This window comes from Nicotiana tabacum, chromosome 22, assembly GCF_000715075.1.
Source record: "Nicotiana tabacum cultivar K326 chromosome 22, ASM71507v2, whole genome shotgun sequence".
In the NCBI taxonomy this organism is placed as follows: domain Eukaryota; kingdom Viridiplantae; phylum Streptophyta; class Magnoliopsida; order Solanales; family Solanaceae; genus Nicotiana; species Nicotiana tabacum.
Genome location: NC_134101.1, coordinates 119,114,113 through 119,126,605, shown reverse-complemented (window position 1 = coordinate 119,126,605; position 12,493 = coordinate 119,114,113). Strand labels below are relative to the sequence as shown.

At 34.1% G+C, this 12,493-nt stretch overlaps 1 protein-coding gene across 2 annotated transcripts; it reads right to left on the bottom strand.

The window, feature by feature from the left end:
* Positions 1-1,053: 1,053 nt before the first annotated feature.
* LOC107808796 (transcription factor MYB83-like) lies at positions 1,054-4,047 on the bottom strand. 2 transcript variants are annotated; one of them, XR_012705503.1, is made up of 3 exons: positions 3,648-4,047; positions 1,565-2,566; positions 1,054-1,444 (listed from the first exon to the last, which is right to left on the bottom strand). XR_012705503.1 is itself a non-coding variant. In XM_016633364.2 (2 exons), exons 1-2 carry the CDS (start codon positions 3,944-3,946, stop codon positions 1,816-1,818), a joined length of 1,050 nt encoding a protein of 349 aa, XP_016488850.1. In that variant the 5' UTR covers positions 3,947-4,047; the 3' UTR covers positions 1,054-1,815. The 2 variants fall into 2 exon arrangements, 1 of the variants encoding a protein (XP_016488850.1); XM_016633364.2 differs by having other exon boundaries at positions 1,054-2,566.
* Positions 4,048-12,493: the final 8,446 nt, after the last annotated feature.

Sequence of the window (12,493 nt, the reverse complement as noted above, 5' to 3'; positions counted from 1 at the left end):
AATTAATTTAAAACCTAAATTAACTCTTAAAACTAAATTAATCTACCAAATTAAGCTAATTACTAGTCATAGTATTTACAAAAATTAAATAACTCCTAAATTAAAAGAAAAACTATAAAATTCAAAAATTAAAAAGTTAAAATGCAAAGTGAGTTATTTTTGTGATTTTAATCATTTTTATAAGACAACTAAATTGCTAATTAACCTAAAAATGTAGAATTAAATCCTAAATGCAAATGCAAAATATTTTTTGTATTTTCATGAATTAAATGAAATTAAGCATGCAAAGAAAAATGCAAATAATTAAGAAAATTCTACAATAATTCCTAAAATGACAAACAATTAAAAGAAAAATCTAATTCTTTAAGAGTAATTCATGTGGGGCGAAAATCACGTGCTCACAAGCCAGGCTCGAGATGTGATGGCAAGGGACCAAAATCAAGTCGAATGTCCCATCGAGCCAGAGCCTGGGGACACGACGCCTGCCCTAGAGAATATCGAGGTCATAGTTCCAGAATCAGTCCTATCCTTGAATAACTTCGAAGGACATTGTCGACAATAATCAAGCATAACCAACAGAAGGCCGAAATATCCGTGACCGGCTGACTATCACGGTGGGGATCTCAGCATGTATCGATAGGGAACCGACAATCAATTAATCAAAAGATTTTTTTACCTTTTACAGAGTTGTACCTAATGTAGAGGGCTTCCAAGGCAAGATATTATCATTTTCTCTGTTATGTAGCTTTTTTCACGTGTTCATCAGCGTTGACTACAACAAGCCTGAATCGAGGGTGAACAATTTCACTAAGGCTGAAGTTGTCTTATTCGCGTGGTTTGAATTCATTTTATCTTTACTTGTTCAATCTTTATGTCAAATTAATTCGCGTATCCTTAAAACCACTTACAAATTCAATTATTGTTATCCGAGTTTGAGGGTAAACACACCCTACCTCATATATTACAGCAATGGAAATGCTTCCATCATAATGTAAAGTCACTATAAGACAATTTTGAGAGAGAGAGAGAGAGAGAGAGTAGGGGGATTAAATGTATTGAAATATTGATCATATGGAAAAACTAACATTGCTTCTTATTCCTTTGTGTATACAAATTAAAGAACGTACAACAATTCTCTCCATCTGTATTCTGAGAAACGTGTAACTCACTAATTATCTTCAAAAGATTATTGATTCATATCTGTATATGTACAAAGACTGCTTACAAATCAACAACTGGCCTTTTTATTTACTTTCTCTTCGTAATCTTCTATATACGTATTCTGTGCTCATTCTCTATTCAAACTTTGCTTCTTGAGAAAGGTTATTTCTCCCGTATCTCCATAATCCTTGACAATCATTGAAAATGCCCTCACTGAAAATGTATTTCCAAATTTGAAGACTTATTTCTAAACCTCTATGAACTTTGATGAAGGAACTTTCGGCTGAAGGGAACGAAAAGATCAATATGAAGGAAGAACATGTATAAGAAAAAAAATATGGCAAGTAAAAAAGAAAATCTATTGGAAGTGTTTTATAGTGGAAAACAAAAAAAAGAAGTGTACCTGTCTCAAAATTTTCTGTAAATGGGGTTGTGGAAATGATTCAAGTATATGAATATATGGAAGAAGATATGAAAGACAACAACTTGGTATTTAGGTCAAGAAAGGCATTTCGAATTTTTAGCCACCAGCTAGCTCTTGCAGATTTCCCAATTATAGAGAAGAAAAAGAAAAAGAAGAAGATATGGGAAAATAAAGGGTATTTGTGTCTTTATTGTGTGGGATGGGGTACGTTGGAGGGTTGAAGAGAGTAGTTATTCAACTGGAAAATCAAGGTAAGGTAAGGAGGAAACATTTGCCAACAACCCTTCCCAATCAAATTCTCCAATTCTTAAGCTTTCTCCATGCCAATGATGTTGATGATGATGATTCCCAAAACCAACCGTATAGTCTTCAACTTTGAGACTTTGATCACTAGTCTCACTCAACATCAACTGCTGGTTGTTGTTGCCATTTGTTTTCTTTTCAATCAAAGAATTATAGTCAATATTGGCAGCGGTAATATTACTACTACTAAAATTAACATTATTATTAATCTGACCCCCCATACTCTTATTTCCACCACCCTCTAATGTGGGAACTGAAAAATCACTTCCTAACCCCATAGTACTATAATTTTCCACAACATCATAATCCACAACGCCACCATCTCCATCAAATTGACCTAAACAAGATGGAAAATTGTATAAACCTGCTCCGATTATGTCGTAGTTGGTATTGTCAAGTTGCGGGAAAGGATTAAAATGGTTGCTACTAGATGAGGAATTATCCATGCATATTGCTGCCATTACATGATTTACGTCGTGTCCTTGCATAGGGATTATTCCACCCATGAGTGCTCGAGGCTCGGAAGACGAGTCGCTGGTATTAGGTGATGACGTGTTGTTGTTACTGTTGTTATTGTTGTTGTTATTATTCTTCAGTCTCTTTTTGATTGTGGAATTCCAGAAATTTTTTATTTCATTGTCTGTCCTCCCTGGAAGACGAGCCGCAATTTGTGACCACCTATAATACATGCAAAATAAGGTTAAAAATAAAAGAAAGAAACTCTACCTTGCAAAGAGCATGTTTTCTGCATGCATGTTTAATCGACAAAAACAATAGTACTGTAATGGTTGAAGTTATTTTCTGTTTTAAACAAACATTCCGACACTTCTCCAAGTGTTCGACAAAATCAAATTAACAAAACAAGGAATAGAGTAAATAGTTACAGAAATGCATAAAAAGTAAGACAAAAGACAATCATTTCATAGGTTTTATAAGAAGTCGTTGGTATTTAATTAATCTCTTTATAGTATTATTTTCTTGGGTTCTTAGAAAAGTCTCAAGTAAATTCTCCTTCCGGTTCTCCTCCTTATAATATAAGAAGAAAGAAAATCTCCTACTTGACAATGCTGAAAATGGGATAACTCCAGTGATATTTTTGACTCTTCTCTATAATTTCTAGAATTTCTTATGCAAACTATTACTCCGAAACAAGTAACCCCCCCCCCCTAGTAAATGAAGATTTATAATGCATTACATAAAAGAAAATGACGACTGGGTAGGAAAAGACCAATGAAACATGACAGTCTCTTCCAAAATTTTCTTAATTAAGGTGAACTAGGAGTTTATCTTAATTTGGTCCACCTCTTCAAATTTTCAGCTGACTGGGTAACTATTGGCAACGATTTCATCCTTCTTCATATGATTTGTAAGGTAAACGGCGAACATACACTATACAATGTTTTATACACTGATAATATAAAAACGTATTTATACAATAATATCACTTGAAAGATATATAATTACATGTAACTTTAATTAATAGAGCATTGATTGATAATCTATAATAAATGGTATGTTACCTATTATAACAGGTAAAATTACATTGATGGTGTTAGAAAATATATAACTTAAATTCTTATACTATTAAACTGTGTGGAAGATTTTCCATAAGTATAGCTAGGTTAATTAAATACCTATAATCTTACTTCCATTCTTTAGCTACGTACCCCACAAGTCTTAAAACATTTCACTGCCTCTAAAACCCTACATTGTTAAACTTGAGAGAGTAGAATTAAGAAAATGTGAAAGAATTACGTACCTATTTCCAAGAATGGAATGCAAATGAACAATGTGTTCTTCTTCTTGAGGAGAAAAGGCGCCACGTTTAAGGTCAGGTCGCAAGTAATTAATCCAACGGAGACGACAGCTTTTGCCACACCTTAGCAAGCCAGCATTTCTAGCAATGTCACTCCAACATCCTTGCCCATTTGTCAACATGTAATTCATCAGCTTCTCATCTTCCTCTGGTGACCATAACCCTTTCCTTAGTTTTGCCTTACTATTGTTATTATTCCCTTTCTCCTTCATTAATATTGATGGATGATCTGGCTTCCTCATTAGAAGAATAAGAAGATGGAATATGTTTTGATATGATGAATTAATTCCTTCTTCTTCTTCTTCCAACTATCTAGGTTTTGATGGTGAAAATGTATGAAGAAGCTATATAGAATGGTATAATAAGAAAGAGAATGAAATATAAGAGAGAAAAAAAAGAAAAAAGATTATGTGAAGTGGAAGCAAAATATGTTCCATTTCTCATACACATATGATGATTACCTTGTGAGTGAAGAAAACTGCAACGATAAAGACTGGAAGAGTCAAAGACAAGAAGACCAACCATCACTCTCTCTCTCTCCCTCTTTCACCATAGCTTCTTGGCAGGTCCCCCTCAATCCGTTTTCCACTCCACCTATATTATTTTCTTTAACCAACTAATTTCCCATTTCTTTATTTTTTTTTCTTTCTCGCAATTAATAATAATCTTTTTCTAAAAAACAACCCCACAAACCATCACTTTCATCATCACCATTACCACCCCAAGAAGCTTTCATTTCTCTTTCTTTGCCTTCATCTTCTCACGTGTACCTTAAGTCTAAACCCAAGAGAGAGATCTAGAGAGAGAGAGAGAGAGTACATATGTACATTCACAAAATTAAAGCTACTAGTACTTGTTGTACACATTTTCTTGTATGATAGTAACCTAATAGGTTGATAATGGTACGCGTGTCTATGTCTACGTTGTCTTTCATGAAGCTTTTCGTTTAACTCTCTTAATTTTTATTTTCTTGTTTTTTAAGGAACTTTAATGGAGTTGTTTGTTGCATGAAGAATGAGAATAACGTTCAGAGTATAAGCCTTTCAGTTTCATCTAACGGATTTTTGAAGCAAATTACCTGTCGACAGATACAACTGTGTCTTTGAAATGATTAGTGCTTCATTTGCATTATTCATAGTATTAAATTAAATGTTGCATATCGAGAATAGTTATTCCTCAACACTATACCAAACTTTATTCTTGTAAAGTAAGTTATAGTACTAAAGAATTAATTTGTTACTACGTGTGAAGACAAATTAGTATATTTGTTCTTCTATTCAATCATGGGCTTGCCTTGAAGAAGGGAATTGGTAATATTACAAATCAATTATTTTTCCTAAAAGAATATGGTATAAGCGTCAAAGCTTATGGTTTGATTCATGATCAACACGTCTTACTTTGAATAAGATTAATCGGGAAGTGTCACTTGCCCTAAGAAAGAAAAAAATAAAGCAAGAACATTCCAAAAGCAAAACTCCTTTAGTATTTTAGCAATGAAGGATGATCAATAAAATTAAAAAGGAGTGAATACAATCTGCTAAATGTTTCTAGATTGAAGAGTTCAAGTCAGAGTTATAATTTATTCAAGTGAATAAAGTAGGGAAAACTAAAGAAAAGAGGAATTATGTAGAATAATATATATAGTACTAGCCGGCTTTGTATTATACAAGGCTTTTACTCTCTTATTTTTTCATCATAATTCATGTTCTATTGTTTTTCTATAATAATGTAAATTCTCATATAGCCATGTGTTTTCACATTCTTTTCTTTATAATGTTTTACATTCTCTATTTTGTACGATAAAATCCGTTTCACATGGAAGGAAACAATTTTTAGCTATGAAAGCAATCTTTTACCACTATGCATAGATTTGGAGAAATTATTGGCAACCAATGGATCATGTGTTAAACATTTATAACTTGAATTGTTGATCATAGGTGAAGTATAAAAATTACGCAAGTTCTTTTAAAAGATATTATTTTTTTGACCGATTTTATTTTAAACTTTTATTAGATTAGAAAAGGGAAGAGGGGAAAGGGGAAGGGGAAGGAAATGATATACTACTCCCTCCGGTCCAAAATAAGTGATTTTTTAGTTGTTTTCACACAGATTAAGAAATTCACCTTTTAATATTAATTAGCAATGAAATTGACCATATTAACATTTATTATCTCTTCACATAAATACTCCTAACACATACTCCAATACTATTTACTCCAAGGGCAATGTAGGAAAAAAATAATTAATTCATTCTTGAAATTTGGAAAAATCACTTATTTTGGACAACAAAATAAAGGCCAAAAAAACACTTATTTTGGACCGGACGGAGTAATTAATAGGGAATTTTTCAAAAAGCACTATCTTTTTGGTCTAATTAGCCATTTATAGATATCCTTTGCTATATTACGTGTTATAAATACCTTTTATGTTTTTATACAATGTTTTCATGTATTTAAGCTGTTGTATTCATTAATACAACCAAAAATATAGGCGTAAAATCTGGAATTCCAGCTAAGTTTGACATGTATTTAGCTGTATTCAAGCGACATTAACATTAAATACAGTAACGTATCTGCGCTAAAAACGGAAGAAAATAAAATCACATGATATTCTCCTAATTTAACTCAACGAACTAAAACGATCCCTCATTAATCTGTATTTGAAAGATACATAATAAAGATTATAGCTGAATAAAGAGAAATACATATGAATAATACAGTTGAATACAACAAAATACACCTTAATTCATCTGAATAAAACACTTGAATACAACAAAAATACAATTGAATACAGCTGAATAAACTCTTGAATGCAACAAAATACAACTAACTTCTGCTGAATAAAATAGTTAAATACAACTGGTTAAACCTGAATACAAGTGAATACAGCTGAAGAATACATTTGAATACAACTGAATACAAATAGGCGATTTGGGCGATCTAGATAGAGAAACAGCCCTATGGCTTCGCCGGCCGGCGGCCAGCCATTAATTCCGGCTGGTCAGCCATGAGGCAAATTCCTTGTTTGTTTCCCTTTTCACATTACACTTACAAGTAAAAACTCAATCCTCAAGCTTGAACTCAACGAGAAAGTTGCTGCCAATTCCAGTCAAGAAGTGGAACAAAGCCAACGGAAGCTATGGTGAGAAGAATAAATCAATAGCTACTCCAATTACAAATGGGGTTTTGGTTACGTTCTTTCTTGACTCCAGCAGTGAATTGGGTCTCCGCTCAAAACCTCCACAAATACGGTTAGTAATTCCAATCTGTATTTCTTATCGAATATGCACATAGATAACGTTGGTGACGCGGAGCAGAAAATTGAGAATTTGGGTGGGAGAAGAATTAAGAAACTAGGGTTTGTGGGAGAAGAGAGTCTAGTTGTATGCAAATAGAGAGAGATTGTATTGGGGTTTGCAAATACGCGGTAATTATGTGAGAGAAAATACAAAAAGGGAGAGAGAAAAATAATATTTAGCATATATGGTGCCTTAATTGTAGGATGTAACTATATGTAGATTTTTTGCAATAAAGGATAAAAAATATTTATAGGATGTAATATTTTAAAATGGTATTTATTTAAAATAAATAGGGTACTAAGGTTTTCTATAGGGTGTAAAAATTCCTAATTAATAAGGTCTAAACCCTCCCCTCAACCGTGAGCTAACCCTCAACCTCTTTTCGTCCTTGTATTATCCAATTGAGTCCTTTTTTTTCTTTCAACCAAATTGTATTTTTATTAACTAAATAAATACATCTCCCTTTGGCTCCGTTTGGAAACATCCCAAGATTCAAAATTAGAAAATATTTGACAATATATAATAGTTTATCCTTGAGGGCAATTTGTTTTAAGTATTTTTATGAGACTGCTGTTTTAAGTTCCTGAAAGTCGATATACATTAATTCAAATAACTTTAGCATATTCGAGAGAAATATTGGGGAATTTGTTTTTCAACCAATATTGGTCGAGCAGCAGAAATTCTCTATCTTGGTAGCAAATCTCCTTGACCATTTATCTTTTGTTCACTTTAATAATATGTTTGTTTAAGCATCGAAAAACCTTATTAAAACTAGTCATACGCCATACGGTGATGGGATACTAAAGCTCTAGTTGAGATGTTGAATGAAGATCACGAATTTAAGTCTATTGGATAAAGGAATTTTTACAATCCTATCCCATATAGGAAACTATATTACCCTCAATGTTTAAGATTTGATTTAATTACATTTAGTATATCTAATTACCAATTCTATACCATAAGGTGTTTTTACTGTACATTAATTGTACCTTATATCACTCTTAAATTAAAGGTACCGTATATTCCTCCATACCCCCCCCTCCCTTCCACGTTTCTCTCTCCTAAACCCACGACCCCACCCACGTATTACGACACACACACACACGATTCTAGCCATTTTTACCTCTGTTAAAACCAGAAAAACAAAGCTTCAAACCCACTGCTGAAGTTTCTTATACAAACCCAGTCAAAATTGAAATTAAATCTTCAATTTCATTCATACACACTTTTCATTCCACTTGAGCTTCAAAATTTCTCAATGAAGGAGAACAAAACTTCAAAACACTGCCCTAAAAAGATGTAGAATCTGATGTACCTTCTTTCGATTTGGGTGTATTATCACGACGTTCACCCCCAAAGCAAGGAAAATCTGCACATGCAATTGTAGATATGAAGCATAGTGTTTCTCCTCGTCAAATCAGGGCTGAAGCTAGAACTAAACAAAAACATGATTTCGGTGTTGGAGAATCTTTGAGGCCAATCAAACAAGCGGATAGGAAATGAAAAGGGATAGTTATAGATGATGATTTTGTAGAAGATGTGCCTATCAGTAAACCTGGAAAGAAAGCTAAGGTGGCTCCCAGTTCAAAAACTCCCAAAAAGAAGAAAAATTCAAAAAAAGCCCCTGGTGTTAAAACTCTTCAAAATGTTCGAAAACACTCACTGGTGAAGGTAAGAATTTTTTAATTTCTTCGGTACTTATTTCGCCTGTTTTAGTTGGTAAACATCTACAACTCTGTGGTTTTTTTTGATGTGTAGATTTTGTAGAAATGTTGTATATAAATTGCATATGTATCTATGTTTTTAAGCACTGAAATAATGTGAGATTATTTGTCTTAATTTTGTAGTTTAATTGAAGATTTGTTGATCTATTTTAACATTGTTGTTATATTGTATAATTTTAAAGTTATTTTGTAGAAACATACAAATGTATCAGTGCTTTTTAATTACTGTATTAATGTTAGAGTACATTTGTTGAATTTTGCATAATGGACATTTTTTTTGCATCCCATAATGTTGATTATGGGGTGCTTAGATTCCAGACATTATGTGACCCTAGCATTCCTAGCCAAATTAAAGCGCTTTTATCTCCAAATGGTTTGAAGCTGTTCAAGAAGACATGCTTTGGTTATTTACTGTCATTTCCCAATTTTTGCATGCAAAATCAAGCTATTCATCTTCTTATGAAGTATGAATTGAAATCATCTGATGCTTCCTATTTTTCAGCTGAGTTAAAAGGTGAGTGGTTAAATTTTGGATTGAGAGAGTTTGCAATAATAACTGGTCTTAGAGGTCATACTGAGGTGACAGACTTTGGTTACACTCCTAGTTATGTCAGTAAGTTAATGAGTAGTTACTTTCCAAACAAAGTAAAAGTGGAGAAGACATACCTAAAACAGATAGTAACAACCAAAAGCTGGGTCAATGATGAAGATGCAGTCAAGCTATGTATTCTATATCATATAGAATACTTCATTTGTCCTTCAGAGAGAGACCATATTGGGTTGGTAGATCATTTTAGGTTTTATTTGGTTGAATTCGGTCAGTACGAGTCATTTCCATGGGGTGTTCAGTCTTACAGACGCTTGATTGAATCTGTTAGGCACAGGCTAAATCTTTCCGTTCATTCTTATCTCATTCGAGGATTCCCACTAGCCATGCAAGTATGGTTGTATGAGTGTTGTTCCTCCGTCAACATTGATATAGCTACAAAGGTTTCTAATTCAATCCCTCGCATACTAAACTGGTCAGCTGCTAAGGGTCAGATTTGGTTAGCTGCAATTGAAGACAAAATAATCAAGCCTGAATGGATGAAGGTAAATGGTCTTTAATCATTATAATACAATGTATCTACAAAATATCTATATTTTGTATACATATTCTGCCTCAAACAAGCTAATTTTTTTTTTCATCATTCAGTTCACCAACATAAATGAATCACCTGAAGAGCTTTCAGTGATGTCTTTGTCTGATAAAGTTGAGTACACAATTGAAGAGGTGGAACATGTTTCTGAGAATCCAAAAGTTGATTCCCCTCCATTGGAAAAGAGAAAAAGGAGTCTATTCTTCGTAAAATAAAAAAGTTAAAAAGAGGTGTTGAGAAGGTAATATGTAGTCCTAATAAAGCATTCTGATTTTTATATAATAGTGTATTTGTATTTTAATACATATTTCTAAAGGTAACTATATATTGTTTTTATTATGTAGGTCGATGAAAAGCTTGAAAAACTTAGGGGAGATGTATTTGAAGAACTAGGTAGCCTTCGAGACCTAATAAAGGAATCAGTCAAGACTGTTTTGCAGGTGATAAACAATCCAAATGATCAAGTTGATGTAAAGGTAACATTTGAATCTTAATCATATTAACAAAACTATTTATGTCACCTCTAAAATATATATCCTAACTAATATAAAACTTACAGTTTGCTGGGAGTTCAACCAAAAATACTGACCAACCAAAAGACAAGAACAATCAGCAATTTCAGTTCAATAGTGGTGAAACAGTGCAGGTCAGCCCCAGCAAAATAGGTATCTAAAATATATCTCCAATATATCTACAATTACATACACAACATCTACAAAATAACTACAAAATATCTGCAACATAACTATAATTTGTCTACATTATATATACAAACAACAACAACAACGACCCAGTATAATCCCACAAGTGGGGTCTGGGGAGGGTAATATGTACGCAGACCTTAGCCCTACCCCGAAGGGTAGAGAGGCTGTTTCCAGGAGACCCTCGGCTCAAAAAAGCAACAGCAACCGATATATTAGTACCATAAAAATGCATAATAAAATAACAGCAATATATAAGAGATATGAAATACAGAATACGAAATACGAAATAGATGGCTGGTATAGTAAAACTAGAAGGTAAAGCCCTGCATCAATAGATGACCAATGACATTCTTAGTCTAACTCCTAACTGGCTAGTCTCACTCTATTGTGCTGTAGAAATATTCCCAACTCTCCTCTAACCTACAACCTTAATGCTCGACCTCCATAATTCTCTGTCAAGGGTCATGTCCTCAGTAATCCTAAGTCGCGCCATGTCCTGTCTGATCACCTCTCCCTAATATTTCTTAGGTCGTCCTCTACCTCTCCGCGTGCCCACTACAGCCAGTCGCTCACACCTCCTCACCGGTGCATCAGTGCTCCTCCTCTGAATATGCCCGAACCATCTGAGTCTTACTTCCCGCATCTTGTCCTCCATGGGGGCCACACCCACCTTCTCTCGAATATCTTCATTCCTAATCTTATCCATCCTTGTATGCCCGCACATCCACCTCAACATCCTCATCTCTGCTACTTTCATCTTCTGGATGTGTGAGTTCTTTACCGGCCAACATTCAGTTCCATATAACATGGCAGGCCTAACCACTGCCCTATAAAACTTACCTTTTAGTAACGGTGGCACTTTCTTGTCATACAAGACTCCCGACGCTAACCTCCACTCCATCCACCCCACCCCTATACGGTGTGTGACATCCTCGTCAATCTCCCCGATCCCCTGAATAACCGATCCAAGGTACTTGAAACTACCTCTCTTGGGAATGACTTGAGAGTCAAGCCTCACTTCAACTCCCGCTTCCGTCGGCTCAACTACATTATATATACAAAATATATACAATTAATTCTAGCTTATTTACACAGCAATACAGATTTATGTACATATTATGACACACCTTCATATCTTGATAAATTGTCAAGCCAATACTATCAAGTATTATTTAATATTTTTAATGAAAAAAAACAGAACATGTTGAATGTGCGCATGGTGAAGAAAATCATCCAGTACATGTTGATTTATATACACATTTTGAAGGGGTTGTTGATGAAGAGAATGTAGGTTTGAAATTGTTTTCAGAGATATTTTCTTTTTGTTTCAATATTTTTACCATTCTATTAAGTTATATATACATGGTGTTTTAGAGAGGGAAGATCTGCATGCACAATCTCCAATTCACGGAGTGACAGTAGTAGCTCAAACAGAACAGCGGTACCCGGAAGATGACAATGTAGGTGAAGAGGCAGAGTTTGTGAATGTAGGTGATTTAGAAGAATCCGGAGGTGAGAAGAAGGAGGTTACGCTTGATGATTTCGAGCTTCCTGATAACTTCTCCCAGTTGGTTAAGTTCGGCGAGCCTATACAAGATGAAACAACATCCGTGCATCAAGGTACAACCAGGCAGCCGGGAAAGCATGCTCGATCACCATTTCTCCCTTTATACTCTTCTGGTGGCAATACCTCGGTTGGACCTCTAATATTACACCTCAAGCACCCCCGTTTACTAGTGCTATTGGTCAAAATGTAGACCCTGAGTTGTTGGATCAATTCCACAAGTGGTTATACAACGGTACCGACACACGTTCAAAGAGGTTAGGTTGCACAATTTGACACTTATATTCTTGTATTCATCTTTTACACATACTTCATTCAACAATTTTATTTTAATTTTTATTAGTTTATATAGGAGGAAGG